The sequence below is a fragment of the Mustela lutreola genome, chromosome 4 (genome assembly GCF_030435805.1).
Source record: "Mustela lutreola isolate mMusLut2 chromosome 4, mMusLut2.pri, whole genome shotgun sequence".
NCBI classification, from domain to species: Eukaryota; Metazoa; Chordata; class Mammalia; order Carnivora; family Mustelidae; genus Mustela; species Mustela lutreola.
In genome coordinates, this window is record NC_081293.1 from 169442612 (window position 1) to 169466552 (window position 23941).

Below are 23941 nucleotides of genomic sequence, written 5' to 3' on the forward strand. Positions count from 1 at the left end.
TTGGTCATCAAAACAAGTACAAGAGCAATGAGGCACTTCATATTTTAACTTTTTCAACCTTCACTGCCTCTTAATTTTTGAAGCTTATATTAGTTCTATAGAGATACATATAAATACTGTCTTTGCCCACATGGCTCCATTTGCCTTTGAAAATCCATGCCCTTAACAACATGAACAAATCAAACCCAGTTTATAGCTTTGAAATTTACATCTATTAGTATTTTATGTTTGACACTTAATAGCTCTAATCTGAGTCATTACAATTCACAAGTAATTCTTTTTAAAGCTAATCTAATCCTTCAACCTTGTTATTGAACAAACCTCTCTCAACATTGCTGAGAAGCTTGAGTTTCATTACCTTTCCTACACTGAACCTTCAAGCATGGAAGCAGACAGAGCCTGGTAAAGGAACCCAGGCACCCAGCTAGGCTTCTTTCTTCCCTGGCCCATCCAACATTCCAGGTGCCCACCTGAGTTTCTGCATCCTTCCTGTAAGGATGTATCTGTCTTATCTCCAGTTAGTTACTATAATTATAAGTGGCCCCCAAAGCTTTTGTGGAACCACTGTTGAGATTTGCTGCTTTAGCCAAATTGACAATAACTAAGCTGTCCACTATGGTAAATACTAAAAATGCTTAAACAGGGTTAAGAATAGTCAGAGTAGGGGGAGCCTGGGTGGCTCAGTGGATTAAAAATAGAGTACCATCAACTTTCTTTTTATGCCCCACTCTCAGGTTCTGATTTTCCTGGCCATTTGCAAACAAGCTATATTATCTTTTAGTGCCAACAGGGACCCTTCCAAACCCTCTCGCCTCTTCCCATGTTTTATACTGATATATTTCAACACCCTGCCTTGTCCGTCTTCATATCAGTTGCAGAGATGATGCCGTCTCCTTGTTATGTTTGGATTCCCAGTGGAAAGAGCAATGCAGCTGGTGGCTTCTCTGCCCTCTTTCTCACTAAGAAATTTATCTTCACCCCATAATTTCTTATGAAAAAGCTTCATCTTACAGTAGAGAACCTTGCCTGAGACTCTTAGAGAGTTTTGGTTGTAAAGATCAATGTAGAAAGAATGCTGATCCCTTTCCAAGTCCCTCAATTAAGCAGTAGGGATGGCACACTAACCCAATCCTAGGCTTCTCTGAATGGAGATCCCATTATATCTGCTGTCATCAACATGCAGGGGAGAATTTACCACTAATGTGAAAAGCCTTCAATTCCGAAAATTTAACCATTTATATATTTCTAATTTCACTATACTATACTTTTCCTTGGCCAGAAATCCATATAGATGTTGAGCAATATTAATTAATTCTACTAATGAACACTATTCTCTCAAAAGCAAACTACTTTTGCTGCTTCCCAATCTTAAGAATATAGAATATTAAAAAATAAATCTCAAGCATGGCTTTTTGCTATATTTTAAAAGATAAATGTCTAAGGAAATGAGAATAAACAAGGTTTCAAAGTTAATGCTTAGTTTATTTAAAAGAAAATTTATAAACATTTTGTTCCAACTCTTGTATATGTAAGCCAGTACCTTTTCCCAAATTATCATTTTTATTAACCCAATTCTTTCGTAAAGCCTTTTTCTAGCCTCATTCAATGATAAAACTACCATTCCTTAAATTATAAAATCCAGACTTCATTATCAACTTAATTTGTTGCCCTGTTGTAGTCTCTACTGAGTTTTCGCTTTGTTTTTAATAACTTTGCTTTATCTTGCAGACCAGTTTCCTAACTCATCCCAGAATGGATCATGCAGACAAGTACAGTATCCTCTGACGGACCTGTCCCCTATGCTTACTAGTGGGGACTCTGATATATCCAGTCCATTATTGCAAAATACTGTCCACATTGACCTCAGTGCTCTAAATCCAGAACTGGTCCAGGCAGTCCAGCACGTAGTGATTGGGCCAAGTAGCCTGATTGTGCATTTCAATGAAGTCATAGGAAGAGGTAAGTATTTCCACTCAACTCTCTGTTAAATACAGTTTTCCAGTAAGCATTTTATCTTCTGCCTTTGCAGATTAGGAGCTTAGACAATGGTGAAAGCAGCTGACAAGGCAGTGATAACAAGTGCACTTGATTTCTGTTCTGCAGAAAGAGGGCCCTACAAATCATATCCATGGGGATTTGCCCCTGTGCAGGGAGCCAACTTGATAATCTCCTAAACATATGAAAAATAAATCACATTCTTTCCTCATCTTTTTCATAATGGCAACTATAGTTTCTTGGAAGGTGCATTTGTCTATGAAAATCATTAAGTTCCAATATTTTTACTCATATCTTCCTCTAGTCTTTCTTTACGCTGAGAACAGTGACTAAATCTATCAAGTTCTGGTTTATAGCAGTTTGTACACTGCTGGACAGCATCAAAAGATGGAATTTATAGCATTCCCCTGATCTGAAGCAACATATATCATCTCTACAATGCACTCCAATTTCTTTATACAAAGAGGATGAATATTTGTAATAAGCCAGCCGGAGCAGCAGTAACAGCTTGCATACACAGTGTTGGAGGAAATATTTAGCAGGAAAAGAAAGCAACCAGAAGCCAGGGAATGAACTACGTTCTTCTTCTTTTTTTTTTTTTTTTTTTTTTTTTTCTAAAATGCTTTTGCCATTGATACTGAATGGCCTCTGATCTTTTTTATTCTATATGTGCTGCAAAAGGTAGCAGGCATCTGCCAGCGTGGTGCAACAGAAGCTGATGGGACAGTCTGCCTTCAATGAACACACAGCTTTCCCATTTTCCTGTGATAGCATCCACACATTCTTCTACAACAAATTCCAGATTTTAATGCTTAGCATGTTTCCTTTCCCGAATAGTAGTTGCACTGTTAACCTGTTTTACATCAGAGTAATATACAGTTCTATTTCTAGCCTATAAATCCCAGAAATTGAGCCAGTTTTAGGTAATGTGGCCTCCCCAATTATGTTCTAATTCTATACATTATAAAATTAGAATTTTTAATTTTCATCAGTAAAGGGGATAAAATGTCAATTATTTCTCTTAGGAAGTAGTAACCATTAGTGATTCTGTAAATATTAAGTATTATTTCTATATTTTTCCCAGTAGAAAATGAACCCTCAAGAGCATAGGTTTTATTTTATTCATCTTTACATTAAAAGGGTAAGCTAATGCCTGACACATACTAGGAACTCAGGGAATCTTGGCTGGATGGATGAACTAATTAATGAGTGACTTACACAGCTACCAGACATTTGGCACCACTGGGGAAAATTACTGCCACTAGATGAAAGGCTACCATTGGAAAGTGATGTGGCTAAAGCCAGAGAGAACTAGATGAAATGATTCAGACTGAATTTGCTTCATTTGGGCAGTTGGCTTTCAGTTTTTGCCAACCTGGATTACGTATTAACCGGTGACTAATGGGGAAAATCCGTATTCTATAATGCTAATCTTATTTCTAATGGTGACATTTTTATTTCAGTTTAGTTTACTGGAATAGAGGGAGCTTCTTTTATTGTATTTCTTCGGGAGATAAAACTTTATTTTCACTTTTTAAAGATATTATTTGATCCTTAAAAATAATGAATTTCTTTTTTTAAGACTTATTTATTTAATTTAGAGAAAGAGCATGCAAGTGTGCACAGTGGGGAGGGTCAGAGAGAGAGAGAGAGAATCGTAAACAAATTCTGCGGTCAGCAAGAGCCCAATGCACGGCTTAGTCTCATGACCCTGAGATTATGACCTGAGCTGAAATCAGGAGTCAGGATGCATAACCAGTTTAGCCACCCAGCTGCCCCCGAAATAATAAATTTATTTTATAAGGCAGATGTTACTCTTGTGTTCAGTGTCCACTGTGGTTGAATATTTTGCTGTATTAGCCTTTAGTGACAGTTATATCACCTAAATTTTTTTACCATGTACTGAATAAGCATATTGTTTATATCTTAGGATAAAATACCTTACATCTACATATTTTATAAACATACACAGTGGTACTAATAATCAAAAGTATAAGAAACAATGTATTTTCTTGCCATGTAGGAAAAAGAAGGAAATAAAAACCATAAAGGGCTTTTCAAGTGATAATTGCCTAATTAAAAGTAATGTAATACTGGGTGCCTGGGTGGCTCAATGGGTTAAGCCTCTGCCTTCCACTCAGGTCATGATCTCAGGGTCCTGGGATCGAGTCCTGCATCGGGCTCTCTACTCACCAAGGAGCCTGCTTCTCTCTCTCTCTCTGCCTGCCTCTAACCTACTTGTGAGGTCTCTCTGTCAAATAAATAAAAAAATCTTTTTAAAAAAAATAAAAAATAAATGTAATGTAACACTAACCAAATTCCCTTTCATGTAGGACATTTTGGGTGTGTATATCACGGGACTTTGTTGGACAATGATGACAAGAAAATTCACTGTGCTGTGAAATCCTTGAATCGTAAGTGATACTTAATTTAACAATGGAGTACACTTTCATGGTTTACTAACTATTAAGTAGTTCATAATAAAATGTTGATTTATACTTTCCCTTGTGGAAAAATCAGCTACTGCTGGAATTAGGAGTCTAATCCTGAAAATTTGGTTCGTCTAAATTCTTATTGAAATATTTCCTCAGAAATTATTTCTCAGAGCCCTCATAAATAAGAGTTTGGTGAAATGATGTTCTTGGATGAACTGAGTGTCATTTAACTGTGTTTGGCTTAAAATATTTGTTTTGCAAGTGACATTTATGGAAACTATTGGAGCCATGTTGGCACATCCTGCAGTAATGACTCATTTTACCGAAAAGAATTACTATAATTATTTTTTTACCACAACTTTCATTAAAAAGACTTAAAAATGAAAAAAGACAAATAGGAGAAAAATATGTAGGCAGAAACTGAGAAATCGTAAATGTGGCAATATCTCATTAATCTGCCTTTTGGGGGGAATAAGGTATTCTACATATACAATATACATATTTTACCTCTTTTAATGCTAGAATTTTTTTAAATTTTAGATGTTATTGAGAAAATCTTCATTAAATGGAATGTATACTCTGTTTAAGAAACAGGGAATGCCTCCAGATATTAATGCATATTAAGATTATTGATGACCTGGAGCCATAATTGAGTCATAAATCTTGTACAACTCCATGTACTCATCCTACTAGAACTTTCCTGGCTCCACCTTTGCTGGCAGGTCTCACACATCAAGTCAGTGTTTGCTTTTTCTACTTATATTGCTAAATTTCTGCTTACAATTTGCAGTAGCCTGAAAAGTGTTAACCAGCTATAGTACAAATTTTTATCAGAATTAATAAGCTGTTGGTGCACAAATAAAAGGTTTTCTTCTAAAATATGTTATTGACAGAAGTTTTCCAACCTTTTTTACATAAGTCCCTATGCTGAACAGTGTTCTATATGGTTGATTTTGTTGGAAGTCTGACCACAACGTAATTAAAGGGACAGTTTATATGAAACCTAACTATAAACTGTAAAGGATTATCAGTAAATCTGCCTCACAAAATGGTACCAGTGCTCATTGTACTCAGAACAATTCTAACATCAGGAAATACATGTTTGTCCCTGGTGTGTGTTCATCTCTCTCCCATCCACATAATCTCTCTTCCAAATACCTGAGGACTTCCAGGTCTCAGAATGCATTGCTTTGTTAAAAAAAAAAAATTATATATATATATAATCTCAATCATCACTGACACTTGTACTAGTCAGATTAATAAATTAAATAAATTAAAGGTCATTAACCTTTCATCAATGCTGACTAGTGGATAAGGCCCTCAGGATCTCTATCTGGACATGATTAGAAAATGTTATACCAGAAAAGTCTATTTAGATACTGTATGACAATTGGTCTTCAAACCCCACTATTCCAGGGACCAGAAAACTATGGTCCAGTGACTGTTTCATAGATAATTGTCTGTGGCTGCTTTTGCACTACACTGGAAGAGTTGAGTATTTGCGACAGAGGCCATATGGCCCACAAAGCCCAAAAATATTTACTCTCTGGCTTTTTATAGAAGTTTGCGGACCCTTGCCCTAGACAGCCACAGCAGAAATGGACTGGCCTACTTCCCTCTTCTTTTTCTGTATGAGACAAATTAACTGCTAGAGTTTGGGGGTGACCTGAAGGCACATTACAGGGTGACATCTTTTACTCAAATGTATTATAAAAAAACACTCTGAGGATGGGGTGTCAGGACAAGATTCATCCATGTGGTTTTACTTTCTGTAACTCTTCCTATCTGAACTTGACGAATTATTTATTGGTCCATAATGAAGTTAATGTCTCCACTGCTAAATTTCTCAGGAATCACTGACATAGGCGAAGTTTCCCAATTTCTGACGGAGGGAATCATCATGAAGGACTTCAGTCATCCAAATGTGCTTTCACTCTTGGGAATCTGCCTTCGAAGTGAGGGGTCTCCACTGGTGGTCCTACCGTACATGAAACATGGAGATCTTCGAAATTTCATTAGAAATGAAACTCATGTAAGTATATTACCAAGCTTACTAACTGGTAAACTACCTGTCAGCCAGCCAGTCTTCCAAAATGTTCCTGTTTTGAACCTTTTTAAAAGCATTTAGTTAAAGAAACACATGTAAATTGTTTCTACCATTCAGATATATAGGGCCTGACTCAATTCAGTTGCACCTCAAGATCCCCTATCCTGGTGGAAAGATAGTGGTACCTAGAAGGGTTTCCCAGGGACAGTGATTCTTACCTGTCCTGCAAGCTGCCTTGATCTACCATCCCTCTGATAGGTATATTTAATCATTTTTTAGTCCCTACCATGTGCCAGAAACAGCAAAGCACAGAGGCAGAATGGAGTTTTAACTCCAGAAGACAAAACAATGAAGAATTAATTACAAATGAGTCCCTTAGTATTCTTCAAACTTACCACCCACTCTCCTAACTCAGGACCTGTGCATTTGCTGTTCCATCTGCCTGGAACACTTTCTGCCACATAGCCACATATGCCACTTCTCATCAGCTTCAGCTTTTTGCCCTAATGTCATCTGTTTCATTTCTTAAATTCCTCATATGAGTAAAATCATAGGGTACTTATCTTTCTCTGATTGACTTCTTTCACTTAGCATAATATATTCTAGTTCCATCCACATGGAGATCTGCATAAGACAAATGGCAAATTTCATTCTTTTTAATGGCTGAGTAATATTCGTGTGTGTGTGTATGTGTGTGTGTGTAAAAGAATATTTAGGCTCTTTCCTTTATTTGGCTGTTGTTGATAATGCTGTTGTAAACATCAGATGCATGTACCCCTTCAAATCAGTATTTTTTGTACCTTAGATACATATACCCAGTAAATAATAAATTAATTTTGGATAAATACCTAGTATTGCAATCACTGGGTCATAGGATAGTTCTACTTTTAACTTTTTGAGGAACCTCCATACTGTTTCCCAGAGTGGCTGCACCAGTTTGCATTCCCACCCACAGTGTAAGTGGGTTCCTTTTTTCTCCGCATCCTCACTAACATCTGTTGTTTACAGTGTTGTTAATTTTACCTGTTCCAACAGGTGTAAGGAGGGATCTCATTGTAGCTTTGATTTGTATTTCCCTGATGATGAGTGATGTTGAGCATGTTTTCATATGCCTTTTAGCCATTTGTATGTCTTCTCTGCAAAAATGTCTGCTAATGTCTTCTGCCCATTTCTTAACTGGATTATTTATGTGGGGATGATGAGTTTGGTTAAGTTTTTATAGATTTTTGGATACCAGTTCTTAATCCAATATGTCACTTGCAAATATCTTCTACCATTCCATTGGTTGCCTCTTAGTTTTGTTGATTGTTTCCTTTGCTGTATAGTAGCTTTTTATCTTGATGAAGTCCGAATAGTTCATTTTTCTTTTGTTTCTGTTACTTCCTGAGACATATCAGTAAGAAGTTGCTGTGGCCAAAGTCAAAGAGCTCGCTGCCTATGTTCTCCTCTAGGATTTTGATGGTTTCCTATTTCACATTTAGGTGTTTTATCTTTGAGTTTATTTTTGTGTATAGTATAAGAAGGTGATTCAGGGGCACCTGGATGGTTCAGGTCATAATGGCAGGGGCCTGGGATTGCGCCCTGCATCTAGCTCCGTGCTCAGTGGGAAACCTGCTTCTCCCTCACCCACTCGCCCTGCTTGCGTTCCCTCTCTCACTGTGTCTCTCTGTTAAATAAATAAAATCTAAAAAAAAAAGAAAGAAAGTGGTCCGGTTTCATCCTTCTGCATGTGGCTGTCCGGTTTTCCTAACACCATTTGTTGAAGAGACTGTCTTTTTTCCATTGGGTATTCTTTTCTGCTTTGTCACAGATTGGTTGACCATACAGCTGTGGGTCCATTTCTGAGTTTTCTATTCGGTTCCATTGATCTATGTGTCTGTTTTTGTGCCAGTACCATGCTGTCTCAATCACTATAGCTTTGTAATAGAGCTTGAAGTCCGGAATCATGATGCCTCCAGCTTTGCTTTTCTTTTTCAAAATTGCTTTGGCTATTCGGGGTCTTTTATGGTTCCAAACAAATTTTAGGTTAACCTTGTATATCTCTAATGCTCTGACTTCTGGTCCCTTGCTGACTTTGGAGGGCTTGCTTTTCCCAGAACTAGCAAATTCCAAAAAATAGTAAACAACTTAACTTCCTTCTTTCAGAAGCAAACCAACCAATCCAGAGCCCATACCCCAATCACCTCCTTTAAAGAACTCTCACATTCTGAGACACTATCCACCTGTTCAGGGCCAGGTACCAGACAACTGCAGATAATCCCTACAACCCAGAACCTGCTGAAATTATTCAAACTACCCAGTCCTAAATCTGCTTACCCTCCCTCAGAAACCACAAAACAACCTCTTGCCTGTGTTTTCCCCTTGCTCCCTCTGCTTCCTAGACAAACCCTGGTGCTTTCTTCTGTGGCCTTGCTTGGCATGGCTTGCCCCATTCCTTTGGGAATTGTGAGTTATTAGCTATCTTTTCAATGGCAGTGGTCTTCCATCTATTGGCCCCACCATACCAGAATAACTTTAAAGCACTTCATTTCCCCATCTGAAAAATGGAATCCATCCTACAGAAGTGTATAAGGATTAGCCAAAATTCACAAAAGCATCTAGCCTGGTGCTTTGCAAATAATAAATATCTAATAAACGATTGCTGCCCTCAACAAGGCACAAGTTACTGTTGAAACAAAATAATTTTTATAAACATTTCAGAATTCTGAGATCATAGCTAGATCATCAGATACTTGGCTAAATGTGTTTTCTATTCCCTTTGATTGCAGAACCCAACTGTAAAAGATCTTATTGGCTTTGGTCTTCAAGTAGCCAAAGGCATGAAATATCTTGCAAGCAAAAAGTTTGTCCACAGAGACTTGGCTGCAAGAAACTGTATGTAAGTATAAGAATCTCTGGCCCACGGTCCAAATTAAGTGACAAAGAGGAATCTGTTTCCCACTGTTGAAGACTAGTTAGGATGTTTTCAGTTCTTATGCAAAAGTCCTTTATATCCGTTATAGTTTTAAATCTGATATGTAAGCACTGGGGAGGTAGGCGGGGCTTTCAGGCTTTATCAAATGGAGAATTTAAAAGGAGTTCTCCAGAGGGGGTCTTAAACAGCTGTTCTGTGCTTTTGCTTTTCTTTTCCCTTCCCACCAGTAGCCCCCAATGTTGTGGTTTCACACTGCATTAGTGTTTGGGAGGGAGAATTTGATCTTCAGCATTTTACAGTGAAAAGGAGAGGGCTGGTAACAAAAATACCAACATATTGCAACTTCCTAAGACTGGATTTGAAGTCAGCCTGCAGAAGCCATACCAAAAATGGTATTTGGGAATGAATATACAAAGAGCTTTATTTGTGTCTGGCTGCCTGGGCTGTATAACTCAACAATCAACAGTTTGTAATGGATTCAGTGCTTTCCTCACATAGCACTGATTCATGACTTATGGTATGTGTGAATGAGAGAGCTGTGCTATTAATTTCCTACCTTGGTTTTGGTCAATATAACTACATAAAAGCCAGCTTAAACAAAGGATACATAGCCTCAGATAGCGGAAATTGGTTTTTGTTGAGCCTTGCTGTTTTTGTTAGAGGATTTACTACGTATCCTATTTCTCTGTTACACAGTGGTGGGATATATGAGTTTTATGTAATAACCTAACCCATCTGAGAAAGAAAAAGTAGAGTAAAAGTCCTCTGTCATATCTCCCCCGTAGAAGCTGAGTATTACTAGTAAAATAACAAGCAGAGATCTGCAATTGCTAGGGGGAGTCAGTTAGCATCCTTGATTTAGCAACAAGGAAAACTAGGAGGGGGAGGACCAACTTTACCACCATTAAAGCAAAAGGGATTTTCTTATACCACATCATTCATTGATCTCTTTCCTTGACCTGTTGAATTTGTAATAAAAATGGTGAGCATTTTCATTCAAGAATTCTGTTGTAATTTAGTGTTAATGACTCTGCAAAAGTTATGGATTTCAGATATGAAGCTATTGTTCTGACCTGTAGATATTCAGCATCACTGTAAATTATCCTGTTTCAGCCACCAGTAATAATTTTTGTTCTTTCCATAGGCTGGATGAAAAATTCACTGTCAAGGTTGCTGATTTTGGTCTTGCCAGAGACATGTATGATAAAGAATACTATAGTGTACACAACAAAACAGGTGCCAAGCTGCCCGTGAAGTGGATGGCTTTAGAAAGTCTGCAAACTCAGAAGTTTACCACCAAGTCAGATGTGGTAATGTACTGATCATCCCTGGCCTTCTCCTCTTTTACTATCATACCCAACATTCTTAGTAGTTTTATGGCTATTTTATTTTTTCACAAAAGGAAAACTTTTGTTTCAGTTTCTTCATAAGTATAAATCACCTTGATTGTCTAACCCATAGTCTGTTTTCATAAATCCATTCGTTTATCAAAAAACATTTGTCTAGCAGCACACCATGCTAGGTCCTTAGGAAGCCCAGAGCTGAACCAGGCCTGAAGTCTGTACTCCAGGAACTTTGACTCTGCAGGGAAGAGAAGGCATGTCCGTCAATAACTGTCACACAAAGTAGACTTGGGGTTAGTGCAGCCACTCATCGCTCAAAAGCAGCTAAAATGCACCTCGAGAACTCTGAAAGCCATACCTGAGACAAGCCTAGCAGTGAGGGCATTATTCCTGCACCCAGCTAGAAATGTGCCCTTCTTGGTGCCTGGCTGGCTCAAGGTCAGGTGGTAAGTTCAGGCCTCATGTTGGGCGGGCAGTCTACTTTTAAAAAAAAGAGAGATCTAGAAACATGCCCTTTTTTATCTACAAAGATCATCCTCGCATAGAACAAGCTTCAAAAGGCATGCACTGAGACCTGAGGGTGGGAGAGATTCTGGTGGGCAGCCAGATTCCTTACTTCCCCTCCAGCTCATAGAGGAGGTGGTGCTTGGTATAGGCCTTAAAGGAGGACAGAATGGGCAGTGAAATCGTTACTAATCCAGGGGAGGCCAAGGGGCAGGAAAGTATATGCATTTTTAAAGTTCTAAGGAAACAGTAAGCAGTGGATGATTTGACAAAAATAGAAGGCACAGGGGGAAGTTCTAAGGATAAACTGGGAAAAATATATTCATACTAGATCATGGTTCTTGGAAAGCGAACTAGGGAGTCTGGAATTTCTTCTCTGGCCATGTGGAAACATTAAAGTGTAATCAGACAATACTGTAGTCTTTCTTTATTCTGTAAGGTGTTCTGAGAGGAGTAGATGCAGGCAGATGAAATTTCAGAAAGAACTTGAAATAATACAGAAAATGTAGAACAGAAAAGAGATGGAAGGGAAAGCATCTCAGAGGTAATAACAACAATACATAGCAAGAAATTGATAAAAGTCAAAAATTAGCAAAGTTATATGCTAATGCAATAACACGTATGTGAAGCAAAGGAGTAAAAGCTGGATGAGGGGGGAAAATACCAGTTGAGGCTTGAACTTACTGAGTCTGACTTGGGAGTGAGATATCCAAGCAGAAATGTCCATTAGGCATTTGGAAATGTGGCTCTGCAGCTTGTACAGCCTAATTAGTTATGTTATTCAACTCGGGCTGCCATAACAAAATACCACAGACTGGGTAGCTTAAACAATAGACATTTATTTCTCACAGTTCTGGAGGCTACAAGTGTGAGATCACGGTGCCAGCATGGTCGGGTTCTGGCGAAAGCCTGCTTCCTGGCTTGCACTGTGTCCTCATGCAGGAGAAAGAGCAAGAGTAAGCTTCCAGTATCTCCTCTCATGAGGGCACCAATGCCATCTGGAGGGTTCCACCTTCATCTAAATTAATTATCTCCCAGAGTCCCCACCTCCTAATACCATCACTCACTCTGAGAATTAGAGTTTCAATATATGAATGGGGGTAGAGGGTCCACAGTTAATTCCATAGCAGAGGTCACGGGTAGAACTAGACTTTTTAGCGGCCAAAAACAATTATTCAGGAGAACCTATGCATAGGAAATGAAGGAGAAAAGCAGAGAGGTAGGAGACCTAGAAGAGGCTGTCATGAGGGCCAGAGGAAGAGAAAGTTTCAGGAAGAAATGGGGTATTCTTATCAGGATCCAGTGCTATTTAGTACACAAAAACAGCCTTGAAAACTGAGTGATTTGAATGATTTGGAGTTCTAGAGTGGGTTGAGGAGCCTAGGTGTTGAATGGGATAGAGAGTATTCTTACTCTATTTGCTCGTAGTAAGTCAAGAGGACTGTGATGTATAGAGGTAGAGAAATATGAATTTTCAGTCCTTGAAGATAAGAATTGAAAAGGGAAAAAATGTAAACTGGCAACATCAGCAAACAAGGTAGGCAAAAAATAATAATAATGGAGAGCATAGACTTCAGAAGAGAAAGGGCTGGCAGCTGTTAAGAGGTGACAGGGGACAGAGATCTGAGTGTGGCATTGGGAAGCAAGAAGTCATCTACCCTCCTCCCAGTGAGTCAGCAGGTTTCAAAGACACTGTGGTCTTCGAGTGAAAGCAGAGTTTCAGTTCCTGAGGAAGTGGGGAAGACATTAAAGACTAAGTTGAGTGACTGGGAGTTGTTTTTAATAAATGTGTTGCAGGACCTGGTGGAGGGATGGGACTTCGGAGTGGCTACGATTAATGAGAGAATGTAATAGTACATGCTAGAGTGTAACACCTGGGATTTTGATCCTGAAAGATTCTGAAAGAGATCAAAGAAATGAGTGCTAAAGAAGTAGGCTCAGAACATGTTAGTGATGGTGGCAGGTGAAGGTATAAGGTAGGGAGAATTAACCTGTCCTCAAAGAGTATACGTTCCATCCGGACTGTTTGTCTGCCATTAAGAACCAGACCGACCCTTACAACTCAATAAGACAAAATAACTCAAATTTTTTAAATAGACAAAAGATTTGAATAGACCTTTTATCAAAGAGATATATGAATAGCTAGCAATAAGCACATGGAAACGTGTGCCCACACAAAGACTTGAACATGAATGTTCATAATAGTAGTATTCATAATAAGAAAAAAAAAAGGAGCAATCCTAATGTCCATCAGCTGGTGAATGGATAAGTAAAACATGTCATTTCCACACAATGGAATAATACCATTCAGTACTATAAGGGAACTAATGCCTGCTATAACATGGATAAACCTCAAAGCTATTAGGTCCAGCAAAAGAAGACAAACTCAAAAGATTGTATATTGAATGATTCAATTTATATGAAATTTCTAGAAAGAGGCAAATCTAGACAGACAAAAAATATAGATCAAGGGTTGCCTGGGTCTGAGGGCAAGAGCAAAGATTGACTAAAAACACGCATGGGGAACTTTCTGGGATACTGGAATTCATCTAAAAACTGAATCGTGGGGCTGTCTTGGTGACTCAGTCTGGTAAGCAGCCAACTCTTGATTTTTGGCTCAGGTAATGATCTCAGGGTCATGAGATCCAGCCTGGCCTCAGACTCCATGCTCAGTGGGGAACCTGCTTGAAGTTCTTTCTCTCTCTCTCTCTCTCTCTAAAATAAATAAATCTTTTAGGGTGCCTGGGTGGTTCTGTCAGTTAAGCAGCTGCCTTCAGCTCAGGTCATGATCCCAGTGTCCTGGGACCAAGTCTCGCATCGGGCTCCCTGCTCAGCGGGAAGCCTGCTTCTCTCTCTGCCTGCTGCTACCCCTGCTTGTTCTCTATGTCTCCATCAAATAAATAAATAAAATCTTTTTTAAAATATTTTTTAAAAACCGAATTGTGACAATTGCCACACAAATAAGTACACTACACATCATTGACCCACACTAAAAAATGGCAAGTTTTATAATACATAAATAACATCTCAGCAAAAATTTTAAGACAAAACAAAAAAAAGAATCTGATGAAATCTTAAATGTTTAAGGTAAGAGTTGCGATTCTGAGCTTTTAGACAAGCCCACACACACATTACTACCTCCACAAAAGTACACACAACACAGAGGCCAGCACTTCTCAAACAGCAACTGTCACTCTGATACCTGACTGGAAATTTATGGAGGCTTCTATAGATACAAAGTGCTATGTCTCTTTCCCTCTCATTGAAAGATGTTGTATTCTACTACATAAAGGGGGAACAAGAGTAATCCACGTGCAGTGCTGCTTTGGCAAATGGTTATTGACTGCATGGACAAATTTGTATTAGCTTTAATTTCCAAGATAGCACAATCTTTTGAATGTTGACATGGAACATTTTCAAAAGCATGTGATAAGCTTGTACGTAGAGAGCTTCCTATAAGCAAAAACTTGCCTGCTTATGGAAAGGTCCACTTTCTCACAAATGTCCAAATGGAGTTCAGCTAAAATCTGAAATTCTCTTGAAGCCCATTCAAACCAGGTAGAAGTGTCCCTCCGCAGTTTCTCATACCCATTCTTGTACAGAGTGCAGCCATCAGCGTCAGTATTGACTCCTCGGTTGTTCAATCAGCAAGCTCTTTCACCCCATGTCAGCACTTAACAGTGTCAAACTCTTCCTTCCCAAAATGTTCTCCTCCTCTGGTTTCTGGGACACTGTACCATCTGGTTTCCCTTTTGCTTCTGGGTTATGTTTTCTTCAGATTTGATGGTTTCTCTTCTTTCTCTCACATCCTACATGCAACTGTCACTCGGGAATTTCCTTGGGTGGAGAGAGGTCTTTATGTATCAACCTCCCTCAACATTTCAACCATTCTATAATTGCCTTTGAATCTCTCTTCCTGGATTGTTTTCATCAGCATCACAAAGTTACCCTGTTCAAAGTCCAGTTCTTTCCTGCCAACTATCAGTTCTTCACTTCTTTATTTCTATTAAAGGCATCCTCATTATGCAATATACCAACTCTACTTTTTAATGTATAGTCCATCAAGTTCTGAAGAATGCCTACAGTTGTGTGAACATCACCACCACAGCCAAGATATAGAACTGTTCTATCAGTGCCCTTTGTAGTCAACCCCTAGCCTATCCCTAGGGCCTAGAAAGCACTGGTCTGTTTCGTGTCTCTACAGTTTTACCTTTCCTAGGTGTCCTATAAATGGAGTCATATAGTAGATAGCCTTTGAATCTGTCTCCTTTCACTTAGCATAATCCATGTGAGTTATCCATGTTGTATCAGTAGTATCAGTGTGTCTAGATGTTCTCCCTTTTTTTTAAATTGTGTCAAATAACACAGAAGAGGAAATTGACCATCTCAACTATTTTTAAGTGTATGGTGCTGTAGTGTTAACTAGATACATGTTGTTGTACAACTGATCTGTACAACTTCTTCATCTTGCAAAACTGAAACTCTGTACCCATTGAATAACTCCCCTTTCCCCCCTCCTGACAGCCTATGTGTTTCTAAGAGCTTGACTACTTTAGATACCTCATACAAGTGGAGTCATGTGGTAATTGTTCTTTTTGAGACTGGTTTATTTCATTTAGCATAATGTTCTCAAGATCCACTGATGTAGCATCTGACAGGATTTTTTTTAAGCTAAAGAATATTAGATTATATGTATATACCACATATTCTTTATTCATCTGTTGATAGGCATTAGGGTTGCCTCCATCTCTGGGCTATGGTGAATAATGTAGCTATGAACATGTGTGTGAAAATATCTCAAGATGCTGATTTCATTTCCTTTGAATATGTACCCAGAAGATTGCTGGATCATATGGTAGTGTTTTTTTCAGTCATTTCTATTTTTAATTTTTTGAGGAATCTCCATACCGTTTTTCACAACAGAGTAAGTCATTCCTTTTTACTTCTGAGTGGTATTCCATTGTACAGATATTCCACATTTTGTTTATCCCTTCACCAGTTTGAAGGACATTTGCGTTCTTTCCAGTTTAAAGCAGTTCTTACACATAGTTACTATTGCTAAACATTTGCTTAAAGGTTTTGTGTGTGAAGGTTTATTTCTTTCAGGTAAAGTAGGATTACCGGGTTGTAAGATAAGTGTGTATTTAACTTTATAAGAAACTGTCTACTGTTTGCCACAGTACCTATATCATTTTATATTCCTAACAGTAATATGTAAGAGTTGTAGTTGTTCAGCATCCTCACCTGCACTTGGCATTGTCAGTTTGGGAGTTTTAGCCATTCTAGTAGGCTGTAGTGGTGTCTCATTTTCTTTTCAATTCATATTTCCCAAATGACTAATAACATTACGCATCTTTTCTTGTGCTAATTTACCATCCTTCTGTCTCCTTTAGTGAAGTGTGTGCTCAAGTCCTTTCCCCATTTTTTTTAAGTATTTGATTTTTTCCCCAGTTTCTTTATTATCGAGTTGTTAAGAGTTCCTTATATATTTTGGATTACAGGCACATGTTATCAGATACATGTTTTTGCAAATATATTTTTCTAGTCTGTGCCTTGCCTTTTCATTTTTTTTACTGGTATCTTTCAAAGAGCAGAAGTTTTAAATTTTATTGAAAATGTTATCAGTTTATCAGTTGATAAAATTTTATGAATTTATCCATTTTTTAATCAGTTGTGGGTTTTTTACAAAATGTGTTCTATCTCAGTTTACCCAATCTTTATTCCTCAAAGCTGGCTGTCTCCATTCCTTGCACACTCAGCTATGTCACTTTTATCACTTTTTATGACTTTGTTTCTCATGTCTAATAACTTCTTCCATCTTCACCTTTGATAAAGTTAAGCAGAGATTCTTCAGACAAGCCCACTGCTAGTGCTCAGATATTCAGAAGGGCTGGTCCATCCACACAGTAAACATGAATGGCAGAGCTCTCCTGTCTAGAAACTAAAACTGACTTCTTTCCATCATTCCTAATGCACAGTGCACTTACCTCTCCCTCTCTTTCTTCCTCCCCTTCTCCCTTTCCCCTTCTTTGTTTCTCCTTCTTTCTCTCCCTTCCTCACCCCCAGCCTCTCTCTCTTCTAGGTCAGCTTCATTCTCTTCCTTCACTACCTTGTCAGTCCCAAGCTATTGTAGGCAGTACTGTGCTTTCCCTGCAAGCTGCCTCTCTCTTTCACCACTCCTATCCCCTGACTCTTCCAACCCTCCTCTGATTCCCAGACAGTGCCCAATCCTGTAATTCCTCAGGAATTTACCCAGCTCTGCCCCCGTTTTTGTGAATTTGCCACTAGACCCACCTACATCCTAGGCTATAGGTTAGGAGACCTAATCACAGACAAGTAATCAGCCTCTCAAAACTTTGGTTTCCTCATCCTTAAAGCATCTGCAAAACCAAATACATTACAGGGTTGTTGTAAGGATTAAATAAAATAATCTTTTCTTAAAGGACATGACGGCTGTTCCTGGCTTATATACCCTAATTTGGTAGTTTAGTTTCATTGGACTCCATGTTGCCAAGATGCAGTAGCACCCCTCACCTATTCTTGTTCAGAACACTCCCTCCAGCAATCTTCTAATGTGAATGGGCTTCTCCTATTTGTCTAAAGTGTAGTATTTACAGGTAGGTCAGGGAGCTCAACTGCACGCCTCATCCATTTCATCTTAACCCACTTTCAGCATTCAGAAAACCCCACAACAGGGTCCGTTTCAACCTTATCCATCCCTGGTGTACCTCCCCTCCACACATCAAGCAGAGTGACCTATTGTTCTCTCACCACTGGGCCCATTCGCTCCATCCAGAACACTCTTCCTGTCCTCACATTCTATGTACTTGGAAAACAAATGCTCCCCATTCTTCCAAATCTGCTTTATTGTTGCCTTTTTTCTGAAGCCTTTCTCAGGACCCCACTATTATCTCCGACTTTTCACAGCATTTGTACCTCTTTTCTATTATTGCTCTGTGTTAGGTATTCTGTCTTACTGTTCTATATGACAGTTGGTTATATGTGACAGTGATTTAACCCTGTTAAATCAACCTTAGGCCCATCTAGTAACTTGGACAGTAACCTACCTGTGCACCAACTATCAGTAGATACCTGTTAAACTGATTTAAATTTTAATGCAAATTCTGGAACTTAAAGGTTAACACAGTGAAGTTGTCAGAAGTGACTCATAAAGATTTTCAGTCTTTGGAAACTCAGATTTTGAGAGACTTCAGGGGACAGCAAAGTTATCTAGTTCCCACCTGGGAAAGAGTATTTTCTCTATTTAAATCAAGGTAGTCAGTGGCCTTAAAGAGTTCTTGCACTTGGGCAAACAAAATCACCATTAATGGAGATTTGTATCAGCAACTACAATATCTACCTAGTTTCTTTCAGACTGTGGTATTGTTCAGATAGACATGCTTTATTCTCCTGGCTGAATGCTAGAAGCTGCACTTGCCTTTCAATGTTCGATTTTCCTGATCTGCCTATCTGGTCTGTGTTCTCCTTTCCCTCCAAACCTCCTTTATCTCAGGGCCTCATTTCAACCCCCATATGGTTCTTAGTCTGTGAGTGACCTAGACATGTTGCTAAGGAAGAGCTGATTTCCAGGGTCTTTGGCCAGGGGTGACCGACACATGCCGAAGTACTCTCTTTGTGTCATCTCACCTTGGCACATGTCCAGGAGGAGATAATATGCATGACCTAGTGTATTCTGAGTAGCTCTAAATCAAGAAATTGCATACTTAGTGTAGTTTAGTAGACCAAGTAAGACCCAAGAGTTAGGAACTCTTAAATGTTTATATCGGTATGAATTCACATTTATTGGGGGAATTTCTAACACGTCACGTAACCTCTCTGTCTCCCTACAATATTCCTACCAAGTACTAATACAGCTGTTTTATATCAATCTTGTATTTTAACATTTTTAAATTACATTTATTTTATTGAAATGAGTTTTATAGAGAACCTTCTTGCCTAGCAATTTTATCACTTCTGATTTTTAATATGGATTTCTACTTACACTGACTTAGAGTTTGCCTTTTAACATCAACAGTTAGATGTGGTTACATCTCTTTTTTGTTTCTTGGGTTTTTTGTTTATGGTCACATTTCTTAAAAGAGTATTCACATTCATTCAGAAGCTTAACAAATTTAAATCTTGGAAAGCTTTCTTCATCTTCTTCTTTTATGAGTAATGTAAATTTGTAGTGAAACTGTTGGAAAGGAGAAGGATAGAAACATGGTAATGCTTTGACCCTTTAAGAACCTAGAAACTGTACTGTACTAACTACAGATGAAATCTTAGTCATCATGTGGACTTCAGATATTCTTTTTAAAAACTTTGCATTTATTTATAATCTAAACCTTATCTAATTCTGGTGTAATCATAAAATGTACAGCTTACTAATTGCCTTTAAGGAAATTTTTGCACCAACAACCAATAGTATTGAATATACTAAGGTAAATTTAGTAAGTTATCAAGGCAAGTTTAGTAAGTTATCAAGACTTACTAATCACCTTTCACGTTCATACGGTCACAGTCCTCACCTGGATTCTCCCTTCCATTGTTTGACTAGTGGTCCTTTGGCGTGCTCCTCTGGGAACTGATGACAAGAGGAGCACCACCTTATCCTGATGTCAATACCTTTGACATAACAGTTTACTTGTTGCAAGGCAGAAGGCTCCTACAACCCGAGTACTGCCCAGATCCCTTGTAAGTAGGAATTTTGAAAGAATCTTCTGTCATTCCTATGTTCTTGACTTTTACCAAAACGCTTGCCTTTACAATGTCTCTCATAGCATTTCTTCCTTTTTGAAATAGATATGAAGTGATGCTCAAGTGCTGGCATCCTAAAGCTGAGCTGCGCCCATCTTTTTCTGAACTGGTCTCCAGGATATCAGCAATATTCTCTACTTTTATTGGGGAGCACTACGTCCATGTGAACGCTACTTATGTGAATGTCAAATGTGTTGCTCCATACCCTTCCCTGTTGTCATCACAAGATATCATTGATGGCGAGGGGGACACATGACAGATGGATACCTCACAAGCCCCCTTCTGAGAAGCATCACAGAACTTGCCAAACAATAGTCTACACTTTGTTCAATTTTTTTTTTTCACTGCCTGGCCATTGAAAGGGCACCAGATATTTTTGCTTTTGCCAAGATTGCACTATTATAGGACTTTATATTGCTATTTAAAATGACTGGACTCTAGCAAATTTCTCAGCTGACAGAGCATCAGAGCCAGAAGCTTTGTACCATGGGCCAGTGACCAACAGAAACCCCACAGCTGTGATGATGCTCCTGTGCTTTCAGGCCAAAACCTGAATTCCAGGTCGAAATTTTTAAAAATCAGGATCCTACATGATTCCATATGAGGAACAGAGGCAATGAATTTTGAGGACTTCTTGGTCACAGAAAATTCAGAAGAAATGGTGAAGTCCGGGACAGATGTGGCCTCAGTACCAAGCCATTCATTTGCGATTTAAGTATTTCAAAGAACTTTCATGAGTTGTATGGTAACTAGTATTTTTTATTACTGATGTTGTCATTTGCCCATTAGGCAAACATTCCCTTTTAAATTTTTGTATCACATTCCTTTTAATGGAGAAATATCCAAAGACAACACAGTGAACATTTCAAAATGGCAGGATATGAAAGGTGTTTATAAATTAATAGGGACATTTATGTATTGTATATAGATGACATTAAGAAGGTTCTCATAAAATAGCTTAGTCACAATGAAAAACTTAGTTGTCATTTAGAAATCAACTGAGAATGATACTGTTCTGATGATTGTGGACATTTAGATCGTTTGTCTATTTTTTTTTTTTTTTATGACGACCCTGAAAAGAAAACAAGTGATTTGCAATAGGTGTTTTTAAAGGTAACTCAGCATGTTGTTAAAGCAGAATACATCTAACTAAAAGGTTCATTGTTTCCTATCATGGCTCATGTAGGGCAGAGAAAGGGTCAATGAACTGGAAATATTAGCCTCTTTCTCAGGTGGCAGCTCCCCACCTCACAAACAACTGGAGATAATAAAACTTTCGGGGAGTCCAGTTTTTCATTAGGACATGCTTTGTGTGAAGCAAAACATATTTTATGGGGAAATAAAAGCAACTGAGAGTTCTGGCCATTTCACCTGGATGAACAGTTATTCTGGGCAGGACTTTTGTAATGTTTTGTTCTGTGGGATTTTGTGCTTACTACTGTATAGTGCATGTGGCACAGGATACTCTGTTTTTGTCAATGTAGACTTTTAAAGTATTATATTTTTATAAAAATTTTTATTTTTAATGATATAAGAAAACATTTGTTAGGTCACAAATATACTGCACTGTGAACATTTCAGAAAAGGTATGTCAGGCTTGGATTACTAAAAGCATAGTTCTCAATGGCTGTAAATAGTGATAAGGAAATGTGCTGATTGCCAGTACACCCCACCCTCATTACATCACCAGGACTTGAAGCCAAGGGTTAAAGCAGCAGGCTCTAAAGAGGGTGTGTTACACTGAAGCCCAATAGTAGAGCTGGGCTGATGTTGCAAGAGAGCGATTACAACCCATACTCCTTGACAGAGGTGGATTTTACCAGAAGACACAAGGAATTGTACGGTTGAGATATATCCAATTTAAATATTGTTTCAGAAGAGTAAAGTGTGATACTGATGCACAAATATTGCAAATGGTGGGTAACAAAAAACTCTGCAGAAACAAATACCTCTACTAATATCCAGAGAGTGATGCATCAAAAACAGAAAGAGCTTGTGGAAACAACCCATCAACAAGACGACACACCTGTACATATGCTTGAGAAAGATGCAATGTGAAAATCATGTTTGCTATTTATAAACATGTCCTTAGGTTAATGCATCTGGACAGATTGTGAGAGTAAGTGGTTCTTCTAAGCATTAGATACTTGTCACTGCCTTTACCTGCAGTCGAGCTGAATGGTACTTTGTATGTTAATAGTTGTTGTTTTGATAAATCATACAATTAAAATAATGTATCATCTTGTTACTGAGAGTTGGTTATTGCTAGTCATGCTTGATTATCTATTCCATTTACATAATGACAGAGGAAGTCTAAGATTGATTTCATCTGGCGGCATCAAGATCATCTATATATGAGAACCTTAGTAAATTCCTGGGCAGCTAAAGGAATCTGCATCCTTGAATCTCAGGAAGATCTGTCTTTCTAAGAATGGTCTGCCGCAAGTTGCCAAATCACCCACATTTCTCTGTCTTTCAACAAGTGCTTGAGCACTCCTATTAGCGTGATGCTCTTCAGCAAGCTACAGCCTTGGACCAGAGGTATAACAATGAAGCTAAAAAGCCATAGCTGGGGGCGCCTGGGTGGCTCAGTGGGTTAAAGCCTCTGCTTTCAGCTCAGGTCGTGGTCCCGGGGTCCTGGGATCGTCCTGGGGTCCTGGGATCGAGCCCTGCATCGGGCTCTCTGCTCAGCAGGGAGCCTGCTTCCTCTTCTCTCTCTGCCTGCCTCTCTGCCTACTTGTGATGTCTGTCAAATAAATAAATAAAATTTAAAAAAAAAAAGATTCTCCTTTAAAAAAAAAAAAAAACCCGTAGCCGGCTGAGAGATATCTAGTTGGGTGTTGAAGGAAAGAGGCCTTCTTAGCCCCTTAAAACTACTCTTTTATCTACATAGGTTGACAACATTCAGGAGCCCCCAGCTACTAGAGAACATACCTCCAGGTTATCTCTGTGAGTATTCTTGGAATGGTAAGGGAATTCAGATATGATACTTCGGTCATCTAAAAATCATGTGGCACTTTGGAGCAATCTGATTTCACAAAAGACCCAAAATTAAACTGGTGCCTGCAACATACATGGGGGCTGATCCTTTATGAGAGAATTCACTCCTTGTACACAGCCAAACTCCCTCCCAGCCAAAAAATGCACTTCTATAAGAAATTTAGTCAGACTCCATGCTCCTGGCACTTAGTAGATTCTGAAATAAGTGCTGAACTGAAGCCAGATTTTCCTGTCCTTGATCACTTTAAACCACCACAGATGCTGTTATTACTGATGTAGCATGATATTGGTGAACAGTGCCTGGGGAGGGTAGGACCTTTCTAGGGAGAAGGATAAAAGGATCTTCCTTTACCAAATTTTGCTTGATGCTCTGATTATTATTATTATTATTATTATTTTTTAAATAGGCTCCATGCCCAGTGTGGAGCCTAACACAGGGCTTGAATTCACGACCCTGGGATCAAGAGTAAGACACCCAACTGACTGAGCCACCCTGATACTCTGAATTTTTTTTTTTTTTAAGATTTATTTATTGGACAGAAAGAGACCACGAGTAGACAGAGAGGCAGGCGGGGATGAGGGGAGCGGGCTCCCTGCTGAGCAGAAAGCCCAATGCATGGCTTGATCTCAGGATGCTGAGATCATGACCTGAGCTGAAGGCAGAGGCTTAACCCACTGAGCCATCCAGGTGCCCCACTCTGAATTTTTAATTACAGGATTTTTCACTCCACCATGTAGGCATCAATTATATTTTTGTTCTTTTTGACCTACATAGCAGATTACATCCTTAAAGAAACACAGAGAAGGAACATACAACCTGTAAAACACATCAAATGTTCACAAACGTCTTACATTATTAACCTACCCAATTTGGTTCAAAAAACAAGTTAGCATTATATGAAAGAAATTGATTAGTATTTCGCTTAATTCAACTAAAATTTATTGA

At 38.6% G+C, this 23941-nt stretch overlaps 1 protein-coding gene across 2 annotated transcripts in view; it reads left to right on the plus strand.

The window, feature by feature from the left end:
• Positions 1–22243, plus strand: part of MET (MET proto-oncogene, receptor tyrosine kinase) — a 112664-nt gene extending 90421 nt beyond the window's left edge. For both annotated transcript variants that reach the window (XM_059171647.1, XM_059171645.1), the window contains 7 exons: positions 1729–1959; positions 4329–4409; positions 6281–6462; positions 9246–9355; positions 10536–10701; positions 19796–19932; positions 20041–22243. In XM_059171647.1, coding sequence (XP_059027630.1) covers positions 1729–1959; positions 4329–4409; positions 6281–6462; positions 9246–9355; positions 10536–10701; positions 19796–19932; positions 20041–20251 — 1118 coding nt within the window. In that variant the 3' untranslated portion in view covers positions 20252–22243. The remainder of the gene's footprint in view (positions 1–1728; positions 1960–4328; positions 4410–6280; positions 6463–9245; positions 9356–10535; positions 10702–19795; positions 19933–20040) is intronic.
• Positions 22244–23941: the final 1698 nt, after the last annotated feature.